Genomic DNA, 25076 nt, shown 5'->3' on the forward strand with positions numbered 1-25076 from the left:
GTGTTTAAGGTCAGTTAGGAGCTGGTTGAAGTTGCCCAGGCAAGAGGTGATGCAGACTCAGACCAGAGCAGTATATTCAAACCATGTTTGAGTGTAGCTTCAACACAGCACGCTGATGGGACTTCCCACCAGGGAAGTAGCTAAGAATCCACCTGCCAGTGCAGGGGACATGGGTTCCACCTCTGGCCTGGGAAGATTCCGTGAAACGGGCAGCGAAGCCCATTCACCGCAACTACTGAGCCAGAACACTAGAGCCTGAGCTCTGCAGTAAGAGAAGGCACCTCAGTGAGAAGCCTGCACACCACAGAAAGTAGCCTGTACTCAGCAGCAAAGCCCCAGAGCAACCATAACTAACTAACTAACTAAAATAAAAACAGAAACAGAGCATGCTGATGGATTGGACATGACAAGTGAAGGAGAAACAGTCAGGGCCTGAGCCTCGAGGGCCTCCAGAGCAGTTGTGCTGATCAGCAGGAGATCTTGGCTCCAACCAGCATGCTCTGCATTGCTCTCTGATGGCACTGGGTACCTGACACTGTGATAGGCTCTGGCGGTGAAGCAAAGATAAAAACATGCAGGACCTAGCTCCCAAAGAGCTTAGCTTTTCACCAAGACTTCTCCAAGGACAAGGGGGAATGTCCCCATTTTTTCAGAACTTCAAAAACCATCTTATAAACCTTGCAGTATATTTTCTGAACACACGTTTAATGCTTTTAACATATACTCTCCCTAACAACAACAAGCAATATGAGTGTCTAGTCACATAGTAATAGCTGGATTTATTTTAAAATACAATTGCATTCCATGCCATGGAAGGTGTGGTATGGCACCGGGTCCACATTTAAGTTGCTTACTTGATGAACACCTTCTTTCCACCCCACCCCTGAGGGATGGGGTATCTCTGTGATGGGGTGCCAGTCCCCTTGGGAAAGCAGCAAGAATCTAAATGTGAGGTCTCAAGTGACTGAGTGGCTCTCCTGGTTCCTTCTCTAACAACACTGCGTCTACTTTCTTCATTTATCTACCAAATACTTATTCCACCCTGGTGTAAAAGGCCTGAGGTAGGCAGTAAATAAATAAGCCCCCAAAGAAATGGCAATTTCAGAAAGTGATAAGTAAAGGAAATCTAATAGGAAAATGTGTAGAAAGTGCTAGAGAGAGGAGGACAAGATGAGGGAGGCAGATCTGGGAAGGTTACCCTGTGAAGGTGGTGTATAAGCTGAAACCTATGTGATGAGGAAGGCCAGGCTCTGCCGGGGAGCTAGGAGGAGCATGCCCTTGACAGACGGTAGACAAAGGCCAAGATGGGAAGGAGCTTCCCAGTTTCTGGAACAGAGATGATCAGGCGCTGGGCTGGAGGGATTCAGCAGTCGAGCAGATGGCCAGGGCCAGCAAGGGGCTCCAGGAGCTCTGAGAACTCGCCCCCAGAAAGCTTTACCCAACTCCCCAGGGAAGGGAAGGGAGAGGAACAGGAGAAATAAAGTCTAGTTCTCTCAGCTTCTTCAGGCCTGGCTTGCCGGTGCCTCTGCCCCTTGCCCTGAGCATCTCCCCTACCCTCTGCTGCCCTTCTGGCCTTGGACACTTTCCGGCTGGGAAAGTGTTCGGAACAATGAGGAAAGAAACCAGTTCTTCCAGAAAGATCACCTGCCTCCAACGGCCCTCTCCTGTCCACAGGCTGTTTCACCATGTGCAAACGGCCGTGAACTAATCCTGAGTCTAAACTAACCCTAATATTGCCTCTCCCTGGGAATGGGGGAGCACAGAGCTGGAAGTATCTGCCTCCTTCCTGGTTTATGCCCAGTCCTGACCTAGACCCCAGCCTGACCACAGTGATGGGCTTGTCACTAACTAGACTGAATAAACTTCAGCTCTGTCTTCTTCCTGAAAGGAAGTTGGGAAGCCAGGGAACTTTTCTTTTTTCTGGGATACCAAAGGAAACCCTGGAGGGAATTCCTCTGGCCAGTCCAGGAATCAGGGGTGGGCCTCATATACATGGAAGGTGCCCCAAGCCAATATGTGACTCAGTTCCAGTTATGCTGAGAGAGCAGCTCATGTCCTATAAGCATATCCATTATACACATTTGCATTCCCTTCATTTGCATTTGGAGAAGGCAATGGCACCCCACTCCAGTACTCTTGCCTGGAAAATCCCATGGACCGAGGAGCCTGGTAGGCAGCAGTCCGTGGGGTCGCTAAAAGTCAGACTCGACTGAGCGATTTCACTTTCACTTTTCACTTTCATGCATTGGAGAAGGAAATGGCAACCCACTCCAGTGTTCTCACCTGGAGAATCCCAGGGATGGGGGAGCCTGATGGGCTGCTGTCTATTGGGTCACACAGAGTCAGACATGACTGAAGCGACTTAGCCGCAGCAGCATTGCATTTGCTTTACTTTTCCCTGTTACTAATTTCCTGGATAACATCTATATTTCTATATGGAGTTATATCTTTGAAACCATCATGTATCTCTTTGCAGGTGTATACAAATAAACCAGATTGGCAAATCATACTATAACTGAAAGGTGAGAAAAAAAAAATCTAATTTCTGTATTAGTGCTCCAAGAATCTGGTCTTCCTCATGAGTCCCTACTTGCCAGTTAACTAGGAGAACATAAATGTTTAGGCTCACTGTTTTAAAATACTGGTTTATGAGGACTAATTGTCAAATTTTCAGGAATTTTGAGAGCCCAGTTGTTAAATACAAATAGTATTTAAATTATTAAACTTACAATTAATTATATCAAAGACAAAGATAATGCTCAAAAATCTATCACTTCCTAATTATTTCACTATATTTACTTTTTATACTTTTAAGTTTATTTACATCTACTGTAGATAGGGGCTTCCCAGGTGGCACTAGTGGTAAAGAGCCCACCTGCCAATGCAGGAGTCGTAAGAGACACAGGTTCTATCCCTGGGTTGGGAAGATCCCCTGGGAGAGGGCTCAGCAACCAAGTCCAGTATTCTTGCCTGGAGAATCCCCATGGAGAGAGGAGCCTGGTGGGCTGCAGTCCATAGGGCTGCAAAGAGTCAGATACCTCTACTTAGCTTGCACACCCACTGTATTTGTACATAGAAATACTGTACAGTGATTTCTTAATGCGCTTCTCTTCCCAACATGTTGGTAGCTTGAAATCATCCTTGATGGGAGGACTTATACCACAAAAATCAGCAAAGGCTACATATCTGGATTTGTTTTTATTATTTTATTGATTGCCTAGGCTTAAGAAATAAATGCAGGAAATGTTAATAATTCAGATTAACAAGTGTATTGCCTGTAGGCATTACATTGTGAACAGCACAAAAAATGAGAAAATCCTCTTTCGGTATCTGGAAACTCTTCAGCAGTTACATGGGTTATTGGCAAATGAGTGAAGATGCAACCAACATAGTCTTGGATGCTTCAATTCCCTCTTACTTGTTAACATAAAGCACAATGTCAAGTTACAGTTGTGTTGGAACTACATTCACTCACCAGTTGCAATCACAGGTTAGTTGTAGATGCACACGTTTACCAGCACACCATTGACAACACTAAGACAGTCCCTTGCCAGGGTGCATGACTTGCAATCTAGAATTTACTTCCTCCCCCTCCTCCATCCCAGTCCCTCCACTGAGCACCTTTGTGTCTTAGTAAATAAACTGTAAGCCAGTATACCATGATTCTACCCCCAGGGCTTCCTTCCACTGAATCAAGCCAATTTCACTTTAGGCTGCTCTGACAGAGAGAAACTGGATTCTTCCCAAAGTCTTAAATAAGAGCTACCTGACACCCTCTCTTACCTGACATACCTCTTTTATTTTAAAGTTTTCCATCACCCCTGAAAGGTCCACTTCTATCCTCACATGCAAGTACACTCACCCCTCAGTTCAGAGCTGGGATTTGTTCCAGTCCCCCTGTGGATTTGAAAATCCAAGGATGCTCAAGTCCCTTATATAAAATAGTGTAGTATTTACATATAATCTAAGCTCATCCTCCCATATACTTTAAGTCATTACTTATAGCTGTAAATACAATGTAATGCTATGTAAACAGTTTCCTTTGCCAACTGAAGCTTTCCTTTGGGGAATACTGAGATTTTCTTTTATTTTTCCTTAATATTATCTATAGTCAGTTGGTTGAATTTTGATTGCAGAATCTATGGGTACAGAGGGCTAACTGTATACTTATGGCCTGGTGCCATGGCTGGGGAATCTGTCTTATAGGCTCTATAGGAGAATTCCAGAAACTGAGTCCACCAGATTTGGGTGTGATTTGCTAAAAGGAAGTGAGATGAGAGGGAATGGGATAAAGGAATTTAGAGAATCTTCTCCCAAGACAATAGGCTAGTCTTCAAGTCTGTTTACTTGAAACACAATCCAGTATTTGAATGCCAAAAGCTATATCTGAGCAGGAGGACTGACTACATAATTTGTGGGACCCAGTGCAAAACGAAAATGTGGGACTCCTTGTTCCGATTGTGAAGAATTTCAAGATGGTGGTGGCAGAACATCTGTAAGTCCATCACAAGCTGGGGCCTGGTGAGACACCCATCACACCCCATGATGCCAGCCCTGTCATACATTTTCTTTCTCTTTCCATTCCTTCAGAAACGTTACTGACTACCATCCCCTCTCCTGCCCCAGGCACATGGATGTTCTGAGAGTGAATCATATATTCACAAAGGCAAAATGAAAAGCAAATTAATATATTTTTTAGTTATTTAAATTTCCTAAATCAAGGACCTGGTGGTCCAGGGGCTTTGACTTGAAGCTTCCAATACAGGGGGCCCGAGTTCCATGCTTGGTCAGAAAATTAGATCCTAAATCCTCAAATAAGATTTTGCATGCCTCAACTAAAGAAGCCACATACTACAGCTAAGTCCTGATGTGGCCAAATAGATTTATAAATATTTTCATAAATAAATAAATGTCCTCAGGCATACCCAGATCCACTCCCCTGAGTCTGAGAATGGCAAAATCACATTTCTTTCATTTATTTATTCATTCATTCACCATTGATTTACTGAATATTGCCCTCCTCCTAGGGGATCCCTAGGCCTGAGGGATTTAATAGTAAGCAAAGCAGACCTGTCTTTGTCCTTGTGAGAGTCTCCGTTTAGTCCAAGAAATGAACTCTAAAAAATCAGTGATTCACCTAAATAGACAATTATAGACTGGAATAAAAGAAGAGGCATGGTTAAAGAAGCATGGTTTAAAAAAAAAAAAAAGAAGAAGAAGAAGCATGGTTTTACGAGCAAGCCTTGAATATATTAAAGAAGATTGACCTGGCCCAAGGATGTAGGTTGGGAATGGGTGGTTTGGGGTTTCCCTGGGTGATCTTAGGCTGAGCCCCAAGTAGAAGTTTAAAGACAGGGAGCCAAGCCCATTCCTAACAGAGGGAAGAGCAGGTGCTGTGACGACAGCCCCCCCGGACACTCCTTCTTGAGCGGTATCCCCCTCTCCTGGTTGCTTGGGGTTCCATCTAAGCTGTTCTTACCTGTTGCCTTTTCAGATTCTCTGATTCTGGGAAACAAAGAATTGGCAGTACACCTGAAAATGACCAGAAGGAGGATGTACTGGGTCCCCAGGTCTTCTGGTGGCCTTGTGAATCTCGGCTTGGATGTAGATGATGACATGGTTTCAGGACTTAGCTATGTAAGTAGATCTCCTTTGCATCAAAACACCAGGAAACTGAGTTCAAAGGGTACTGTCAGTGGTCATAAACTGGATCAAATTTTTTTGGTCCCCTATTTATTCAATTTTGAGTTTTTTAAAATGAAGCTCTGGCTTCTACAATTAGATGAATCATAATTGTTGATTATGATGCATGTTCATGGCTCATACAGCTGTCTCCCACTACCCTCCACTCCCCACCCCATTTCTGTCTCTCTCACTTATTTATGCACTTACTTATACTAATATGATAAGCACCAATAAATCTACCACCAACTTACCAGTTCGGACCTTGACCCCATTACATTCCCAAACTCTCCCTGGTTCCTTCAGGAACCACTATTCTGAACCTTTACCCAAGGATCCCTTACTGTGTTTTCAAGAGAGTATTATTTATTCTATATGAAGTCCTAGAGATAATATACCTTTTTCATTTCAGTGGTTTCCTACTTTATCAAAAGGGTAACATGTAATGTCTTGTGATTTGTTTTTTACTTCTTGATTTCTTTTTAATAGTTTTATCCTTAGAGAGTGACTTGGTTTTGCATTCTGTGGGTGACTAAACATAACACCCTTTCTTGTCTACAGTGTTTATGGCCAGAGAAAAGCCCAGAGAAGTTGAGGGAACTGCCCAGAGTAGGAGCAGAGCCAGAGCTGGGAGCTGGTTATTCTGACACATCACTCATTCCCTACCTGGCAGGCTTTCCTTTATTTATTTTTATTGAGACATAAGTGGCATAAAACATCATATGACTTTCAGATGTATGATATAATGATTCATTATTTGTATAAATTATGAGAGGATCACCACAATATCCATCACCACTCATAGTTCAACTATTTTTTTTTTCTCATGAGAAATTTTAAGACCTACTCTCTTAACAACTTTCAGATATGCAGTGCAATATTATCAGTTATAGTTACCATGTTGTACATTATATTCCCATGACTTATTCATTTTATAAATGTATGTCTGTACTTTTTGACCACCTTCACCCATTTTGCCTATCTTCACCTCTGGCAATTACCAGTCAGGTTTTTGTTTTGTTGTTAGTTGGGTAGGTATTTTTTATTCTATTCAGTTCAGTTCAGTTCAGTTGCTCAGTTGTGTCCGACTCTATATGACCCCAGGGAGTGCAGCACACCAGGTTTCCCTGTCCATCACCAACTCCCAGAGCTTACTTAAACTCATGTCCATCAAGTTGGTGATGCCATCCAACCATCTTATCCTCTGTCATCCCCTTCTCTTCCTGTCTTCAACCTTTCCCAGCATTAGGGTCTTTTCCAATGAGTCAGTTCTTCACATCAGGTGGCCAGAGTATTGGAGTTTCAGCTTCAGCATCAGTCATTCCAATGAATATTCAGGGTTGATTTCCTTTAGGATTGACTGGTTTGATCTTGCAGTCCAACGGACTCTCAAGGGTCTTCTCCAACACCACAGTTCAAAAGCATCAATTCTTTGGCACACAGCTTTCTTTATAGTCCAACTCTCACATCCATACCTGACTCCTGGAAAACCATAGCTTTGACTAGATGGACCTTTGTTGGCTCCATGGTGTTGTTTAAGACTCTTAAGAGTCCCTTGGACTGCAAGGAGATCAAATCAGTCAATCCTAAAGGAAATGAGTCCTGAATATTCATTGGAAGGACTGATGCTAAAGCTGAAATTCCAATACTCTGGCCACCTGATGTGAAGAACTGACTCATTGGAAAAGACCTTGATCCTGGGAAAGACTGAAGCCAGGAGGAGAAAGGGGTGACAGAGGATGAGATGGTTGGATGGCATCACCACCTCAATGGACATGAGTTTGAGTAAACTCTGGGAGTTGGTGATGGACAGGGAGGCCTGGTGTGTTGCAGTCCATGGGGTCACAAAGAGTCGGACACGACTGAGCAACTGAACTGAACTGAACTGAACCTTTGTTGGCAAAGTGATGTCTCTGCTTTTTAATATGCTGTCTAGGTTGGTCATAGCTTTCCTTCCAAGGAGCAAGCATCTTTTAATTCCATGGCTGCAGTCACCATCTGCAGTGATTTTGGAGCCCAAGAAAATAAAGCCTCTCACTGTTTCCATTGTTTCCCCATCTATTTGCCATAAAGTGATGATACCAGATGCCATGATCTTTGTTTTTTGAATGTTGAGTTTTAAGCCAACTTTTTCACTCTCATCAAGAGGCTCTTTAGTTCTTCTCTTTCTGCCATAAGGGTGGTGTCATCTGCATATCTGGAGTTATTTATATATCTCTCAGCAATCTTGATTCCAGCTAGTGCTTCATCTAGCCCAGCATTTCACTTGATGTACTCTGCATGTATGTTAAATAAGCAGGGTGACAATATACAGTCTTGACATACTCCTTTCCCAATTTGGAACCGGTCTATTGTTCCATGTCCAGTTCTAACTGTTGTTTCTTGACCCACATACAGATTTCTCAGGAGGCAGATGGTTCCCATCTTCCCATCTTAAGAATTCCCATCTCTCTAAGAATTTTCCAGTTTGTTGTGATCCATACAGTCAGAGGCTTTGCTTTAGTCAATAAAGCAAAAGTAGATGTTTTTCTGGAACTCTCTTGCTTTATTCTATTAGGGTGGCCAAAAAGTTCCTTGGGGGTCTTTCCATAACATCTTATGGATGTTATATCTCAGATATATGTAAGTGAGATCATAGACTATTTGTCTTTTTCTGTCTGACTGCCATATCCTTTCTCTAGGAGGCTGAATGTGGAAAGATCTATCCTCCTTGGGTGGCTGGTCCCTCATTCCCTCAGGACAGTATTTGTGAGGTCTGAAACTGATGCTCTTTTGTTTTTTCTTTCCCAAGAAAACAATAACTGTTGAAGATAGCCCCTGGAGACAGCAGGTGAGGGAACCTGAGGCACCAGGGAGAGGGAAGTATGATGCTGCCTGGAAAACCATGATTCCCTTCCGACCAAAGCCAAAGTGAGTCCTGAGTGGGAGCTGAGGGTCGGTACCCTCCAGGGCAGTGATACTCAGGCCCTCACACCTGGACCCCTCCAAAAGGCTGCACAGCCCTGTCCCAACACTGTCCTGTCACCCTGCACAGCCAAACACCTCCCAAGAAACCTGAGACACATCAGGGCAGCACAGCCAGCATCTCCATTCATTCAGCCAGTCAGTCAACAGGACTCATTGACACTGGGCTAGACTGTGGGGGGTAACAGTGAGCCAGCCAGACACGACCCTTGCCCATTACCGACCTCACATGGGGGAGAATGAGTAAGCTTATAAGCATGCCAACCAAGTTCTATCTAGTCAAAGCTATGGTTTTTCCAGTAGTCACGCATGGATGTGAGAGTTGGACTATAAAGAAAGCCGAGCACCAAATAATTGATGCTTTTGAACTGTGCTATTGGAGAAGACTTTTGAGAGTCTTTTGGACTGCAAGGAGATCCAACCACTCCATCCTAAGGGAAATCAGTCCTGAATATTCATTGGAAGGACTGATACTGATGCTGAAACTCCAATTCTTTGGCTACGTAATTCGAAGAGCTGACTCATTGGAAAAGACCCTGATGCTGGGAAAGGTTTAAAGTGGGAGGAGAAGGGGACAACAGAGGATAACATGGTTGGATGGCATCACTGACTTGATGGACATGAGTTTGAGTAAGCTCTGGGAGTTGGTGATGGACAGGGAAGCCTGGTGTGCTGCAGTCCATGGGGTTGCAAAGAGTCAGACAGGACTGAGCAACTGAACTGAAACATATGATTATTGCTGTTTGAGGAAGGTGCTGTAAAGAAATGTGGGGGTGTGAGGGACACAGAATAGCGACAGCATGATAGGTTCTGAGTGACACTGAAACTGAGACCTGGAGCATGATCAGGAGGCCGATGTGGGCAGCATGTGCGAGGGCCTGGCCTTGCAGTGGGAGAACAGAGTGATGTGCGTGTCCAGGATCTGAGAAGGAGGCCAGTGCCTCTGCAGAGTCCTGGCCATAGTGGATGCGGCAAGGCGACACCACCAGCATGTCTCCACAGACCACATTAAGTACGTCGGTCTTCATCCAGTGAAAAATGGGCAGCCATTGAAAGGCCAAATGCCCTGTGATGTTACCTTAAGCTTAAGAGTTTAAGAAATTCATGGAGCCTCCTCTACTAAACCATAGTTTCAACCATCCCCAAATGACTTTCTGGTTTATACACCTGGGGCTTCAGGGAACTCCACAGATTCACGCACATACTCATTTATGCAGCATTTGTTGACAGGCGCTTAACACTTCTGCTCTGATCCCTCAGTGTTTCGTCATGGGAAAAACTTTGTATTTAGGAATCCCTCTTCGCTCCAGTGTTTTTCTAACAAACAAACAGCAGGGGTTTTCCCTATTTTTTAAATTTGAGCTTCTATCAATACCAGTTACATTGTTACCCACCAAATCAATCGTATCTCCACCAGGAATAGAGAACTTTGGTACTTGAGTTCAGCTGGACAGCCTTATCTTAGAGAAGAAATGTTTCTGCTGGGCCCTTGGAATATCAGCCCCGGCGCATTAGTTCTGGCCCAACCCTTGCCATCACAGATGGCCCCACACATCTCCTATAATGTCTCATCTTCCCTCAGTTCTTCTCTCCCAACATCCCCTGCTGAGGCCCGGCCAGCATATCCCAGAACGTACAACCATGATCGCTGGTGGGCTGGAAGGATGTAAAGGGCCAGAATGTGGAGAAAAGAGTCCATAACCCGAACAAGAGAACATCTTGCAAGTCTGGCATTTTTGTCTTCACATCTATCTCCCCAAATCTTTTTTAATGTTGAATTTTCCTCATATTGAACCATATAACATTAGAGACAATGTTGAAAAAAAAGTGAAATTACACACAATATCAACACCTTAATGAAATCATTATTTGTCTTTTGTGAATGATTCACAAAGATATGACCTTATCATTCTTATTTACTTTTTTTGTTTTTTACAGTTTTTATGGAAGTTACAGAAGCAGAGCATACACATTTAAAGTGATGAGAATTTAGTTTTGCTCCTTTGCAATTTCTAACCCCTACTTCAAAGTCAATCTATGAATGATTTGATATAAATTGTTATATAATTTGATGTTTATTATATATAATATGCTGCTGCTGTGTTGCTTCAGTCGTGTCTGACTCTGCGTGACCCATAGACAGCTTCCCGTCCCTGGGATTCTCCAGGCAAGAACACTGGAGTGGGTTGCCATTTCCTTCTCCAAGGCATGAAAGTAAAAAGTGAAAGTGAAGTCGCTCAGTCATGTCCGACTCTATCGACCCCATGGACTGCAGCCTACCAGGCTCCTCCGTCCATGGGATTTTCTAGGCAAAAGTACTGGAGTGGGGTGCCATTGCCTTCTCCGATGTATAATATAGATATTTAAAATATATATAATATAGATATGTGTATATTGTTCTCTGTCTGATGTCCCTTATTTCTTCGTTTTTTATATAAGTAAAAATATTTTAAACTTCTTGATCTTCAAGTGACCTTTTTTTCAGTATGCTTAGAGCCCGCTCCATGTTCTGCGTGTAGATCGTCCCTATTTTTAGACCCTTCTGCACTGTTTTCTGGAAAATCCCATGGACAGAGGAGCCTGGTAGGCTGCAGTCCATGGGGTTGCTGAGGGTCAGACACGACTGAGTGACTTCACTTTCACTTTTCACTTTCCTGCATTGGAGAAGGAAATGGCAACCCACTCCAGTGTTCTTGCCTGGAGAATCCCATGGATGGAGGAGCCTGGTGGGCTGCAGTCCATGGGGTCGCTAAGAGTCAGACACGACTGAGCGACTTCACTTTCACTTTTCACTTTCCTGCATTGGAGAAGGCGATAGCAACCCACTCCAGTGTTCTTGCCTGGAGAATCCCAGGGACGGGGGAGCCTGGTGGGCTGCCGTCTATGGGGTCGCACAGAGTCGGACACAACTGGAGCGACTTAGCAGCAGCAGCAGCAGCAGCACTGTTTTCTACAACATGGTGCAGGATATGCCGTATTTGTCTTCTTTCTTTTTAAATCATTCCTCTGTTGCTGGATGTTTTGTTGCTTCTGGTTTTTAACTATGAGAACTGGGGAAAAAGCACAGTGTGGTCCTCTGGATGTAGGAAAAAAGTATTTTTTCATGACTATTATTTGTGATGTTAATAATAGTCATGAAAAAATACTGTTTTCTCCATGTAGACGGTGTAGAATCCACACTGTGGTTTTCCCCCAGTCCTTGTTCGTCTCTTCCAAGTTCTGCCTGTGCCTGAGCTGTCCACCCCTGGAGCCCACGGCCCGGTGTCACCGTGTTGCCCGTGTCTCTTCTGCTAGGTTTCCTGAGCCCCAGCCCCTGGATGATGCTGGCCTGTTCTCCTACCTCACGCTGTCATGGCTCAGCCCGCTCATGGTTCGAGGTTTACGGAGAAGCTTAGATGAGGACAACATCCCCCAGCTGTCAGTACACGATGCTGCAGACAAAAACGCCAAAAGGTAAAGTCATGCTGGGCAAGCCCGCGGGGTTAAAGACCATGTCTCGGCAGTCGGTGCCAAGTCGCTTCAGTATGTGTTTTAAGGGGAGGGGGGCAGTGGTTCATCTTCAGACGAGCAAAATATATCAGTTCTCCCTTTGTAGCAGGAACCCTCCTTCTATGGGAGGTTCTTAATCTGGAGTTAAGTAATAATTTACGTATTTCATATGTAAATATTTATATATTTACATACAGGCTAGAGAACTTATTCTGGAACAAGAATTCTCATCTTTTATTGGGTCTGTCTGAGGTCCCAGGACCCTGAGAAAGAAAGTACTGCTTCTTGTCCCTTTTGCCTTTTTTGGTGTGTGGATAAAGCATTTATCTGTGTCCCAGATCATTAAATTTTGGCTAGTGGCCCAGGCACTTAAGCCACCTTGAGCCACCACTAATTGTTGTGGGATTACATTTCCTGTACCGTCTACCTCACAGGTGAAATTAGATCAAAAGGGGAGGGGTGGGAATGAGTGACCTGGAATGTCCTGTACTCATGTTACTGCCTCTAGGTTCTTCATGAGAGACACCAGGTGTAGATGGCCTTTTCCAAATGTATCCCAGACATGACGGCACTCTAAGAGCCTTCCTGAAAAGAATATTCAGTGGTCAGAGAATTTGTGAACCGTCAGATGCTATCACCAGGTCTCAGAGATTTATAAAGAAAATCAGTGTAGTGAAGGCACTGACAAAGCAGAAACTGGTTGAATTTTGACCCATTGCTTCTTAGACTCAGGAAAAAAAATAGAGGTTCCAGGGAGCACCTCTTGGATAATGCCAGATATTGGTAGAATCTCACCTCTTACCAGCTATGATGTCAGAGGAGTTACTTACCTATGTTTTTGTGTATAAAATAGTGAATTATAAAAAAAATATCTCTCATTGCCCTTCATTGGTTCATTATGAAAATCCCATGGATGGAGGAGCCTGGTAGGCTGCAGTCCATGGGGTCGCTGAGGGTCAGACATGACTGAGTGACTTCACTTTCACTTTTCACTTTCCTGCATTGGAGAAGGAAATGGCAACCCAGTCCAGTGTTTTTGCCTGGAGAATCCCAGGGACGGCGGAGCCTGGTGGGCTGCCGTCTATGGGGTTGCCCAGAGTCGGATATGACTGAAGTGACTTAGCAAGAAGCAGAAGAGGTAATAGATTTGATGTAAAGCACCTGGGAAAATGCCAGACGCATCATAGGCCGTCAGTTAAATGTTAGCTTGCTTGTTCTTCCCTAACCATTGCGAAGACCAGGTCTCCTAATTTACTTCTGTTCACTTTCCGCCCACTGGTGCTGCCTTTTTTATTCTGTAACTCAGAATGCCTCACCACCAACATTTTTGCAATCACTCCATCTTTACATGTTTCTTTGAAATGGTAATTTCCCGTGCATTCACACTTTTAGAGGAATTTCTTTCTATGTGTTCTCCGTTTAACAGGGCTTCCCAGGTGGCACTAGTGGTAAAGAACTCACCTGACAAAGCAAGAGACTCAGGAGAAATGGGTTCCGTCCTTGCTTCAGAAAGATCCCCTGGAGGGGGGCCTGGCAACCCATTCCAGTATTCTTGCCTGGAGAATCCCATGGACAGAGGAGCCTGATGGGCTATGGTCCATAGGGTCACAGAGAGTCAGACATGACTGAAGCAACTTGGCACACCATTTAACAGGCAGCGTTCTGGGTCACATCTTCCCTAATCCTTCAAAAGAGCTGCTGTGTTTCCTATGAGGATGGGCTGACAAAGTGCCAACCATCACCCTCACCACCACTCTCAGCGGGATTACCATTGTCACCACCATCATCTTCATCCTGTGATCACCATAATCCCTCACATGTTAACTGTTCTTAACTATAGAGCATCTCCCCACCCATTGTCTCCTTTGACCATCACAAAAGGTTTATGAAATAAACAAGGCAGATGTTATTTCCCCCATCTTACAAATGAAGAACCAGAATTAAGAGAAGTATGTTCCTTGAATCATATCATGAATGAATGGAGGAGGTAAAATGAGAAACCAAGTCTCTTGAATCTGAATCTAATAATCATGGCCAGAAATAGATAGTGATGCCCAGAGAGCTGTGGGTAGGCTACGGAAGACTTGGATTTGTTTAGCCAAAGTAGAACTGACTCTAGAGCTTGTTGTTCCTGAGGATTGTGTCATGTGTGGAGGCAGGGCTAGAATGAGGAGAGGCAGCCCCATGGTTTGACCTGAGCAATAGCATCCACAAACAATAGAATCCTCCAACACAGACAGGGTTCGTGGGGACGTTTTGGCTTTGTTGAGCTAGGGTCCGGGCCCCTCAGGTTATCTGATCCGCATAGGTGGGCCTGGATGGAATGGGGGTAGTTTTTTAATAACTCAGAAAGGAAAAAGCCTGGAGTTTTGATTGCAGAAGGAAAGTGGGACAGAAAGGTCTCATGGTATTGGTTCCCTTCTGGTTTAGGCTGGGCAGGAGTATCCATGGCTGGAGGAGTAAAGAGTTGAAAGGGCCAGAACTGCTTTGTCACGATGAGAGACTTGCTGAGATTCTGGGCAGAGGATGAGAACCAGATGCCGACAGAGCTCTCCGAGAACAGGCACATCTAGTGCCGCTGTCGGGCCCTGGGGGCAAAGGGCAGCCCAACAAGGGACAGCTTTGTCCACTGTGCTCTTGCTGTCTAAGGAGCAGCAGCTTTGGCGAGTGCCTGGAGTCCCTTGGCCTGATCCACGACGCTGTCATGATTGCTGTTGTTCAGTTGCTAAGTCACGTCCGACTCTTTGCAGCCCCGTGGACGGCAGCATGCCAGGTTTCCCCGTCCTTCACTAACTCCCAGACTTTGCTTAACATCATGTCCATTGAGTCAATGATGCAATAAAACCGTCTCATCCTCTGTCACCCCTTTCTCCTCCTGCCCTTAGTCTTTCTCAGCATCAGGGTCTTTTCCAATGAGTTGGCTCTTTGTGAGGTGGCCAAAGTATTGGAGCTTCAGCGTCAGTCATTCCAATTAGTATTTATAGCTGACTTCCTTTATGATTGACTGGTTTGATCTCCCTGCTGTCCAAGGAACTCTTAAGAGTCTTCTCTAGCACCACAGTTCAAAAGCATCAATTCTTCAGCATTCAACCTTCTTGATAGTCCAACTGTCACATCCATACATGACCACTGGAAAAACCATAGCTTTGACTAGACAGATCTTTGTCGGCAAGGTGATGTCTCTGCTGTCGTCATGGGCAGCGCTAACCGCTTTCCAAACAGGGGAACCGGACATAGGGAATCAGGAGCCAGGACGTCCAAGTTCAGCCAGCATGGTGCCTGCAGCTGATAGATTGGACTGTGGATGCATGCTGAGGCAGGGAGGCATCCAGAGCGAGATTAAGAGTCCGGAAGCCTTGAGTATCATAATGACTATTGTCTAGTCACTTGTTCCTGCCTCTGAAACAAAAGAGAAGTGTAGGAAAGTCAACACAATTTAAAATCTTTTCATGAAAACTTCTTGGATGCTTTTTTAAAAAAGCTTATATACAAATAGTATATCAATTTTCTCCCCAAAGATATGTTTAGGTGTTCTTATTCTGCTGGTGTACCACAAATCTCCCAGGCATCATCAGCTTGGAATGTCAAAATTAGGATACATTTTTGGTTGCATGATCCAACACTGGGGCACCCTTTTGGGAATTTTGAAATAAATAAGGACACTTTTTGGAGATCAGAGTTCTGTGTTTTATGAATCTTATTTTGTGTATAAAAAGGAAGGGCGATGTTTTTCAGAGCCTTAGGCTATTTCTTCAACTAACTGTATTTCAGGGTAACAAAACAGTTGATGAGGGAAATTTCTTTTTTTAATATTTCCATGTTTATTTTTATTTGGCTGTGCCAGGTTTTAGTTGCGGCATGCAGAATCTTAGGTTCAAAATTTGGGCATGTGGGATCTAGTTCCCTGACCAGGGATCGAACCCAGGTCCCCTGCATTGGCAACTTGGAGCCTTAGCCACTGGACCACCAGGAAACTTCTGGGAAAATTATTTTTTTTACAGAAAAGTCAAGCTGATAACTATAAATGGAATGATAGAATTAGACAAACCACCATTTTGCCAGTCCTGTCGGAGGTGGACATAGGCAATGATCATCACCGATGGGGAACTTGGCAATGGATGAGTCAGGCTAACACACCTTAACTCAGTGATCCAGCTTAACATATCCAAAAGTGGGATAGCACACTTTGTACGTCTTCTGATGTGATAAAAGGAACATATACTATATCATCTATTAAGTATTTTTGCCAGCTGACTTGAATTCTGAATTTTATTATGCCTCTCACCCCACTCCAGTACTCTTGCCTGGAAAATCCCATGGATGGAGGAGCCTGGTAGGCTGCAGTTCATGGGGTCGCTAAGAGTCGGACACGACTGAGCAACTTCACTTTCACTTTTCACTTTCTTGCACTGGAGAAGGAAATGGCAGCCCTCTCCGGTGTTCTTGCCTGGAGAATCCCAGGGACGGGGGAGCCTGGTGGGCTGCCGTCTATGGGGTCGCACAGAGTCGGACACAACTGAAGTGACTTAGCAGCAGATCTAGCTAACAGCTTAATAGGAAATACATGGCATAGAAACTTATACGAGCCCCACAGGGGTGCAATCAGTCAAATCCAGAATGTGGAAAACTCAACAGGATAAATCATTCAGATTCTTTATAAAGTAAATGGCAGAAAATGCAGAGGATTGGAAATTATTACAGATAAAATGAGATGCAAGAGGTCTGTCAGATTTGTCTTTAACTCCAATGAGTGGGACCTGTTTGGATCTTGATTTAAGCAAACTAACTGTAAGAACATATTTTTGAAATAATTAGAGAAAGTTGAATTAAATGCCATTCTTACTATGCTATTAATATATGCCTATTATTAATAGTTAATAATGAATAGGCATTAATTCATAACCATTTTTATGGTTACTCTGTGGCTTTTTAGGGCTTTATCTGGAAGAGATGCATACTGAAGCATTTATAGATGAAACAATATCTTTGGGATTTGCTTGAAATATTCTTGCAAAAAGAAAAATAATGGAAGGGGAGGAGAGATTAAACAAAAATGTCAAATGTTGGTAATTCTTGGAGCTGGGGCATGCATGCAATCTAAATGCCCTGTATTGTTCTCTCTCTTTGTGTTATCTTTGACAATTTCTGTAACCAAGTTCCTAGACCAGCAAGAACTGGGGGAGTTGGGTGATACAACCAAAGAGATTTCATTTGCTTCCATTTTCTTCTTTTCAAGGCTTCGTCTTCTTTGGGAAGAAGAGGTCTCAAGGCATGGAATCGACAAAGCTTCAGTGCTTCGAGTGATGCTGAGATTCCAAAGAACAAGGCTTATTTTTGATACAATTATGAGCTGCTGCTTCTCCATCACAAGTGTTCTGGGGCCCGTAAGTAGCAGACTTGACGAGGTGTCCGGACTTCAGGACTTGGTGATTAGCATGTTTAGATCCATGCCAAGAACTGGAGATGTCTTGAGACTTCCCTGGTGGGTCAGTGGTTAGGACTCCACACCTCCAACTAGGGGGAGGAGGTGGGTGTGCAAGTTTGATCCCTGGTTGGGGAACTAAGATCCTATATGCCATGCAGGGTGGCCACAGAAAATAACAATAATTTTTTAAAACCCCAAAACATAAATAAACAAACAAAAAGATTTGAGGATGTCTGTCTCTCAACTGCTGCTCAGAAAATGAAGGCTTTCTGGGGGCAGTGGAGCTAGTAGTAGCTGGAAGTGCGAATTCTGCAGCCAGTGCTTAGGTCCCAACCTTGGTTATGCTACTTAATTTCTGGGTGACTTTGGGAAATTTGTTTACCCCTTCTGTGCCTTGGTTCCCTCATGGAACCCCATGATGCTCTCAACCATAGTCCTCATGGAAACTCTCATGTTTGAAATGGAGAGCCTGACATTGTCTGGCTCATAGGGTGACCTTAAGTTCAGTATAGAAAACATTTAGAACTCAGTCTGTCTCAGGACGTGGGAGCTGCTTTGAGAAATGGCTGAACAGCTCGGGGCATGCAGGAGACTCCACGTACCGTGGTTAGGATGAATGGGCTCGCTATTTCCTGTTAGTTCCTCAACTGCAGACAGTGAACCTGGCTGTCCCAGCTGGGGTCACGTGCTCACTTGCTTGGTCAGCAGTGGAACGCTTTGATTGACGATCCAGCCTAGACTGTGTGCATTGGAGCAGGCGACCGTCTTCCCAGAAGAAAATAGAGGCGTTGTTACCAGCTCGGGGGAGAGGGGTTACAGGTCAGGAGGAAGCAACAGCTGATGACACCACAGAGAGAAGTGACTTGGGTGACAGCACGTTCTCCATTCGTCCCTCCAGATCCACTCTCCACCCTTGTCCGCACCACCCTATGCTATGCCCCTAGTGTGAGACCTCTCTGGATCACATCCGTGGGGTACCTCTACCTCTGGCTTCTGGTTGAGTTTGACCAGTGGGAGACCCCATCTGGAGGCTGGAGGGAAGGAGAAGGTGAGGGCAAGATATATATCACTCTGACTTCCTCCCTCCCTGTCACTGAGGGTTGGTGACCAGATCCTAAAATGAAGGGCCCTTTTTGTATGACTTTCTCCTTCTAGGCTTCAGGAAAACTCATCCTCCCCTCCCCATTTAGTTCCCTGTGGTTGCTAGCTCCAAGGTGCTTCTCCATTCCTGTTAAATTTCCTCAGTTCTGCCCACATCTTTATAAATAGTCAGGTTATTAACCCCTGGATTACTCCATGTGTGTGTAATCTATTTCCCATTGGGACTGATGCTGAAATGTGGTCTCTGTACTCTGGTGCCAAATCAAATCTCAGAGACAGAATTTTGGTGAAGGGCTTCCCAGGTGGAGCTAGTGGTAAAAAAAAAAATGTCCCTCTGCCAGTGCAGGAGATGCAAGAGACATGGGTTCAGTCCCTGAGTTGGGAAAAGCCCCTGCAGTAGGAAATGGCAACCTAGTCCAATATTCTTGCCTGGAAAATTCTATGGACAGAGGAACCTGGTGGGCTACAGCCCATGAGGTCACAAAGAGTTGGACATGACTGAGTGACTAAGCAGCCACACACTCACACAGAAAAGAATAGCTTTATTGCTTTGCCAGGCAAATGGGGACACAGTGGGCTAATGACCTCAAAACTGTGTGTCCCAATTCAGGGGGATTTGGTAAGGAGTTTTATACCAATCCTCATGGCTCAGACAGTAAAGAATTTGCCTGCAATGATGGAGACCCGGGTTCGATCCCAGGGTTGGGTAGATCTCCTTGAGTAGAAAATGGCAACCCACTCCAGAATTCTTGCCTGGAGAATTCCATGGACAGAGGAGCTTAGTGGGCTACAGTTCGTGGAGTCACAAAGAGTCAGACATGACTGAATGACTAACATTTTCACTTTATAGCAATGGTTCAAGGGTGAGGTTTGCTGATGAGATCAGGGTGTGTGTATGGCCTGCACTCCTTTAATCTGGCCTCAGGAGGTTTTCTGATGAGCTTCTGTGGTTCTCGAGGTTATCAAACTGTGACCTTCTCTCTGGAGTAGAGTATTTCATCAAGTAGTTAGCAGCTTCCATTTGTTGGGCGTTTTAATTCTGCAGAAGAGCTCAAAGATATTGTTATGTGTATCCCTTGAGGAGGAACCAGGACCCTGCCCAAGACTGTGCTATTGTTTCTTGGTTGCTCCATCCTTGTCTCCCCATCCCCTCTCTTCCCTTAGGAATGCAGGGAAGGTAATGGAGGCTGGAGTCTGTTCCCTACAAATGAGAAATAGGGAGCACAGAATAGGCTTCTGCGTCCAGGAGCACCAGAGGATCCTGCTTGGTGGTGGTGGGCTTCTATGAGGTGGTGGAGCTGGGCTTCAGATCTGGGTCAGTTGAACTCCTAAGTGTCCTCCAACTGGACTGCGATCTTCTGCGTGCAGAATTGTGCTTGAGTCAGTTGTGATCATCTAGTAAGCCCCCTCTCTTGACCTGAGGACCTCACACCCAGTGCACTTTGGTTAGGTGTTGCCTGAAAGCAGGATTGGGAAGTCAGAGTGATCCAAACTCCTGTTTCCTTTTAGATATTGCTTATGCCAAAGATCCTGGAATACGCCAAAAACCCATCCAGGGACGTTGCCTATGGAGTTGGGCTTTGCCTTGCCCTTTTTTTCACTGAATGTCTGAAGTCTCTGAGTATGTGCTCATGCTGGGTCATCAACCAGCGCACAGGCGTCAGGTTTCGTGCAGCTGTCTTCTCCTTTGCCTTTGAGAAGCTGATGCAATTTAAGTCTCTAACACACATCACCGTGGGAGAGGTAAGTGACGAGGTTGCACATTGAGGGGGTACTTTCCTCCTCCTCCTCCTCCATACCTCCTTACCCTGGAGGCCAAGGGATGGAGAAAAGGCTGGAGACAAAGAAGAAAGAGAAAGGAAATCATTTCCAGGGTGAGTGTTGATAACCATCAATAATTGCCTCTGGGATCATAGGAGCAGGTCAACAGTAAATGAGATTCCAGCTGTATTCAAAGCCTTAGAGAGGATTTATCCATCCATTCAATAAATTGTTACTGAGGTATGCTTTGGGCCAAGCCCTGTTCTAGGCCCTATGGGTATGTGCTAAGTCACTTCAGTCGTGTCTGACTCTATGTGACCACATGGACTGTAGCCCACTAGGCTCCTCCATTCATGAGATCCTCCAGGCAAGAATACTGGAGTGGTTTGCCATTTCCTTCTCCACCTAGGGGTATAGTTCAGTTCAGTTGCTTAGTTGTGTCTGGCTCTGCGACCCCATGGACTGCAGCACGCCAGGCCTCCCTGTCCATCACCAAGTCCCGGAGCTTGCTCAAACTCATGTCCATCGAGTCAGTGATGCCATCCAACCATCTCATCCTCTGTTGTTCCCTTCTCCTGCCTTCAACCTTTCCCAGTATCAGGGTCTTTTCAAATGAGTCAGCTCTTTGCATCAGGTGGCCAGAGTATTGGAGGTTCAGCTTCAGCATCAATCCTTCCAATGAATATTCAGGACTGATTTCCTTTAGGATGGACTGATTTGATCTCCTTGCAGTCCAAGGGACTCTCAAGAGTCTTCTCCAACATCACAGTTCAAAAGCATTAGTTCTTTGGCACTTAGCTTTCTTTATGGTCCAACTCTCACACCCATACATGACTACTGGGAAGACCATAGCTTTGACTAAACGGACTTTTGTTGGCAAAGTAATGTCTCTGCTTTTTAATAAGCTAAGTTGGTCATAGCTTTTCTTCCAAGGAGCAAGTGTCTTTTAATTTCATGGCTGCAGTCACCATTTGCAGTGAGTTTGGAGCCCAAGAAAATAAAGTCTCTCACTGTTTCCATTGTTTCCCCATCTATTTGCCATGAAGTGATGGGACCGGACGCCATGATCTTTGTTTTTGAAGGAGTTTTAAGCCAACTTTTTCACTCTCCTCTTTCACTTTCATCAAAAGGCTCTTTAGTTCTCCACTTTCTGCCATAGGGTGGTGTCATCTGCATATCTTAGGTTATTGATATATCTCCCAGAAATCTTGATTCCAGCTTGTGGTTCATTTAGCCCGGCATTTCACGTGATGTACTCTGCATATAAGTTAAATAAGCAGGGTGAAAATATACAGCCTTGATGTACTCCTTTCCCAATTTGGAACCAGTCTATTGTTCTATGTCCAGTTCTAACTGTTGTTTCTTGACTTGCATACAGATTTCTCAGGAGGCAGGTAAGGTGGTCTGGTATTCCCATCTCTTTAAGAATTTTCCACAGTTTGTTGTGATCCACATAGTCATAGGATTTGGTGTAGTCAATCAGCAGAAGTAGATGTTTTTCTGGAACTCTCTTGCTTTTTCGATGATCCAGTGGATGCTGGCATTTTGATCTCTTGAGCTACCAAGTCCTCCCATACTTTTCTTCCCAAGTCGTCTGGGGGGATCAGTCCAGGCAAGACTACTGGAGTGGGTAGCCTTTCCTTTCTCTAGGGGATCTTCCCAATCCAGGGATCAAACCCAGGTCTTCTGCATTGCAGGCAGATTCTTTACCAGCTGAGCCACAAAGGAAGCCCAAGAACACCAGAGTGGGTAGCCTATCCCTTCTCCAGTGGATCTTCTTGACCCAGGCATCGAACTGGGGTCTCCTGCATTGCAGGCCAGTTCTTTACCAAGTGAGCTATGAGGGAAGCCCACCAAAGGGGTACAGCAGTGGCCAAAAAGACAAAAATCTTGGGACTTCCCTGGTGGTCCAGTGTTTAAGACTCCATGCTTCCATTGTAAGAGGATATGGGTTCCATCTCTGGTCTGGGAACTAAGATCCTTCATGCAGCTAAAAATTAAAACAAAAAAACCATGAATCCCCAGTAGAAGCACATCAGAAACCACATCCCCTCAGATGCCCTGGGGAGGAAGGTATGGGAGGACTTGGTAGCTCAAGGAAAAACAAGAAGAGATAATCTCTGGGTGTTAATTTTCTTATCTGCAGAGGAGAAATACTTACAGCTGCCTGGTTATTGTTATTGATGGGTTATTTCCTAGCTGGTGCTCCCTACAGCATAACACAAACAATGGCAGAGACTGACGAAAGATATATGACCAACTATGACCCAGAGTCATGGGGGGATATTGGAATTTTCTATGTTTAATTTCACTTTCTCTATTTTTCTACTATTACTACTACTGCTACTGCTAAGTCACTTCAGTCATGTCCAACTCTGTGCGACCCCATAGACGGCAGCCCACCAGGCTCCCCTGTCCCTGGGATTCTCCAGGCAAGAACACTGGACTGGGTTGCCATTTTCTTCTCCAATGCATGAAAGTGAAAAGTGAAAGTGAAGTCGCTCAGTCGTGCCCGACTCTTAGCGATCCCATGGACTGCAGCCCATCTGGCTCCTCCGTCCATGGGATTTTCCAGGCAAGACTACTGGAGTGAGGTGCCATTGCCCTCTCTGTCTCTATTTTTCTACTGCTTACCAATTGCCTTGATGAGCATGGATTACTTTTATATTGAAACAGATTATTTAATTTTTGGAAAAGACATCCCTGCTCTGGCTCTTTCCTCTCAAACAAACTCCTTTGTGATCTGGCCTCAGCAGCTGTCCTGCCTCATCTCTTCCTGTGTTCCTTTCTCTAGTCCTAGGTTGACTTCTACCCTCCTGGCCAGGCAGGGCTAAACCTCTAGCCCCAAATAGACCAGGCATGTCCACCTCCAGGCAGCTTTGCTCACATCACTCCCCCCGCCCTTTCAAAATCTCATTCAATCTTCAAAGGCCTGGCTGAGATGGTCTCTCCTTCATGATAGTATCTCTAGACCCCCTCTTTCTGACCCTACTCCCCACCAAGCCCAAATCTGGTTTCTCCACTCAGATGAGCTCCCTTCAAAGACATGAACTATTTCAGATCCACAACTCTATCCCTCAAAAAGCCAGGCATCTGAATTACACAGGATAATCTCCAAACTACAGTCGGCTAAATGAACCATTGCCCCCAAACAGATGCTTCTTCTAACTCAAGTACCAACAAATGTAAGACTTTTATCTTACATGATAATGTATTGTTATCATTATTACTGTTCTTCTTCACCATTTTACTCATTCTCTAACCTTAGGCAACTTGTTCAGCCTCTCTGGAACTGTGGGATAGTAATAGGACCAACCTTGTAGAAGTGTTGTCTTACAGGATTACGTGAGTTAGTACATATAAAGGAGAAGGCAATGGCACCCCACTCCAGTACTCTTGCCTGGAAAATCCCATGGACGGAGGAGCCTGCTAGGCTCCAGTCCATGGGGTCGCACAGAGTCGGACACGACTGAAGCGACTTAGCAGTAGCAGCAGTACATATAAAGCACGTAGAAGAGGGGCAGTGATTCATATGTTCAGTTGTATCATTAATTCCTTGTAGGCCTTAAGCATCAAAGCTACCCTGTCCTCCTGCTCTTGACCGGAGCTCAAGGAGCCATGGCAGCCCTTCTCCCTGTTCTCAGCAAAGTTATCACACTAACTGTGAACGTCCTTTGGCCAGATATTATCCCAAACCCATCACTAAGTTGGCTCACTCGGTCCTCTGATGACCTCTTACGTGATAGCTTCTGTTACTGTTCCCATTGTCATGGAGGAGGAAACTGAGGCCAGGAAAGGGTATGAAACTTGGACAAGGTCACACGATTGGTAAGTGGCAGAGCCTGGCTGCAGACTCCAGGCTCTGAACCCGAGCTGCCACCTGACTTGCTAAGGAGATCTTCTGCATTCAGGCCAGTGCTGCTGCCTTTTCTGTTTGTCTGTTCTAAGCCCCACTATATGTGAAGTCCAACTTTCCCAACATCTTCACAGAAGCAGAAAATAAGATGATCCATTTGGAACTGAAGATGGAAGTAGTTGCTCGTATGAGGATTTCTAGAGAGTTGCTTCCATAAGTTTTATATTAAAATTAATTTTAAGGACACCTGGGCTGTGTCCATGTCCCGGCTATCGTAAAAGGTGCTGCTGTGAACACTGGGGTTACATGTGTCTTCTTCTCAGGATATATGCCCAGGAGTGGGGTGGCTGGGTCAGATAATAGATTTAGCCCCATCCTAGTTTCTAAAGGAATCTCCATACTGTTCTCCATAATGGCTGTATCAGTTTACATTTCTGGCAGAAACTAACACAGCACTGTAAAAATTTTAATTAAAAAAGCAATAGAAAAAAAAGTTTAAAAAAGCACACCTGAATACTTTCTCCTTAGGAAAGAAATAGAAAAACTAATACAGATGACCCCCTACACCTGGTCACTCCTCCTATGCCTGAACTAACATCACCTCCCAACTTTTAAAAGTACATTTAGGTACACATGTGAATTACCCATAGAAAACATAATATATTTTGTGTGCATGTTTTTGCATAAATCATACTGCATTTTACATAGTTCTGCAACTTGGTTTTACCAATAGAAAATGTAAGATATGTATTTTGGGGTGAGATTTTTACATCAGTGGTACTACATCACTTACATCAT

At 44.6% G+C, this 25076-nt stretch overlaps 1 protein-coding gene across 1 annotated transcript in view; it reads left to right on the top strand.

Annotated features, from left to right (window-relative positions):
* Positions 1-5538: 5538 nt before the first annotated feature.
* Positions 5539-25076, top strand: part of ABCC11 (ATP binding cassette subfamily C member 11) — a 76899-nt gene continuing 57361 nt past the window's right edge. Inside the window, exons 1-5 of the mRNA XM_070386767.1 lie at positions 5539-5637; positions 8474-8592; positions 11941-12099; positions 17372-17519; positions 20171-20404. Coding sequence (XP_070242868.1) covers positions 5539-5637; positions 8474-8592; positions 11941-12099; positions 17372-17519; positions 20171-20404 — 759 coding nt within the window. The remainder of the gene's footprint in view (positions 5638-8473; positions 8593-11940; positions 12100-17371; positions 17520-20170; positions 20405-25076) is intronic.

The sequence above is a fragment of the Bos mutus genome, chromosome 18 (genome assembly GCF_027580195.1).
Source record: "Bos mutus isolate GX-2022 chromosome 18, NWIPB_WYAK_1.1, whole genome shotgun sequence".
NCBI classification, from domain to species: domain Eukaryota; kingdom Metazoa; phylum Chordata; class Mammalia; order Artiodactyla; family Bovidae; genus Bos; species Bos mutus.